This window comes from Protobothrops mucrosquamatus, unplaced genomic scaffold, assembly GCF_001527695.2.
Source record: "Protobothrops mucrosquamatus isolate PMUCROS unplaced genomic scaffold, P.Mucros_1.0 scaffold2202, whole genome shotgun sequence".
In the NCBI taxonomy this organism is placed as follows: Eukaryota; Metazoa; Chordata; class Lepidosauria; order Squamata; family Viperidae; genus Protobothrops; species Protobothrops mucrosquamatus.
The window spans coordinates 12,887-14,019 of record NW_015388294.1 but is presented as its reverse complement, the minus strand read 5'-3'; the positions used below and the strand labels follow the sequence as shown (position 1 = coordinate 14,019).

The 1,133-nt window shown below is 65.0% G+C and overlaps 1 protein-coding gene across 1 annotated transcript in view; it reads right to left on the bottom strand.

Moving 5' to 3' along the window:
• NFATC3 (nuclear factor of activated T cells 3) overlaps nucleotides 1-185 on the bottom strand; it is a 44,457-nt gene extending 44,272 nt beyond the window's left edge. Inside the window, exon 1 of the mRNA XM_015824322.1 lies at nucleotides 47-185. Coding sequence (XP_015679808.1) covers nucleotides 47-185 — 139 coding nt within the window. The remainder of the gene's footprint in view (nucleotides 1-46) is intronic.
• Nucleotides 186-1,133: the final 948 nt, after the last annotated feature.

Here is a 1,133-nt window from a genome sequence, read left to right as displayed (position 1 = left end):
CCCCTCCCCTCCCCTCCCCTCCCACGGCCTGCCCGGCTGGGCGCACCTGCTGCTGAGGCGGCGGCGGGGACAGGCCCCGTCGGCTGGTGCCCGCCGTCCTCCTCCTCCTCCTCCTCCTCCTCCTCGCCGAAGATGAGCCTGAAGTCGAAGTCGTCGTGGGCGCCGCCGCCGTTTGCCGCAGTCATCGGGGGGCGGGTGAGGAGCCCGGACCCCGCCGCCGCCGCCGTGGTGCTCGTGGCCGTGGTGGCCGTGGTGGTGGGGCTGGGGGTGCCGGCGGGGCGAGGCGGAGGGAGCGGGCGGGCCGCGCTGCCCCGTCAGGGCCGCCTCGTCGCACGCGCGGGGGGCGCTCGACGTCCTCGCCGCTCCTCAGCGCCCGCCTGTCACTCACCCGCCGGAGGGGGGCAGGGGGAGGCGCGCGAGGCCACGCCCCCAGCCCGTTAGCAGCCGCTCGGCCGCTGATTGGCCGGCCGGCGGGGAAAAGGGGGCCTCGGAGCGCGGCGGTGCAGCCCTCACCTCCGGTTCTCCGTCGCAGCGGCGCGCCGAGATGGGGCTTCGCTTCGCTCCGCTCTGGAGGGGGCGGGAGGGAAGAGGGGCACAAAGTGTCTGTGTGTGTGTATGTGGGGGAATGTGTGGATACACCTCCGGTTCTCGCCCTTTGGAGAGTCAGGGCGTTCGTGGGAAAGGTGGTCCCGCCTGCTTCTCCTAGGTAGACGGGTGTTTCTGAAACTCGGGGGTTTTAAGGTGGATGGGGCTCAGCCTACACCCCCCCCCAGAATGTGCAAAGAAGAGCAATTAGTAGGATTAAAGCATGTGAAGAAGGGTTGCAGGAACTGGGTATGTCTAGTCCTAATGAAAAGAAGGACCGGGCGGGCGTGACGTGATAGCAGTCTCCCAGTATCTCAGGGGCTGCCCCAAAGAAGAGGGAGTCAAGCTATTCTCCAAGGCGCCTGAAGGCAGGACGAGAAGCAATGGATGGAAACTAATCAAGGAGAGAAGCAACTTAAAACTAAGGAGAAACTTCCTGACAGTTAGAACAATTAACCAGTGGAACCACCTGCCTCCAGAAGCGGTGAATGCTCCAACACTGGAGGTTTTTAAGAAGAGACTGGACAGCCATTTGTCCGAAATGGTAT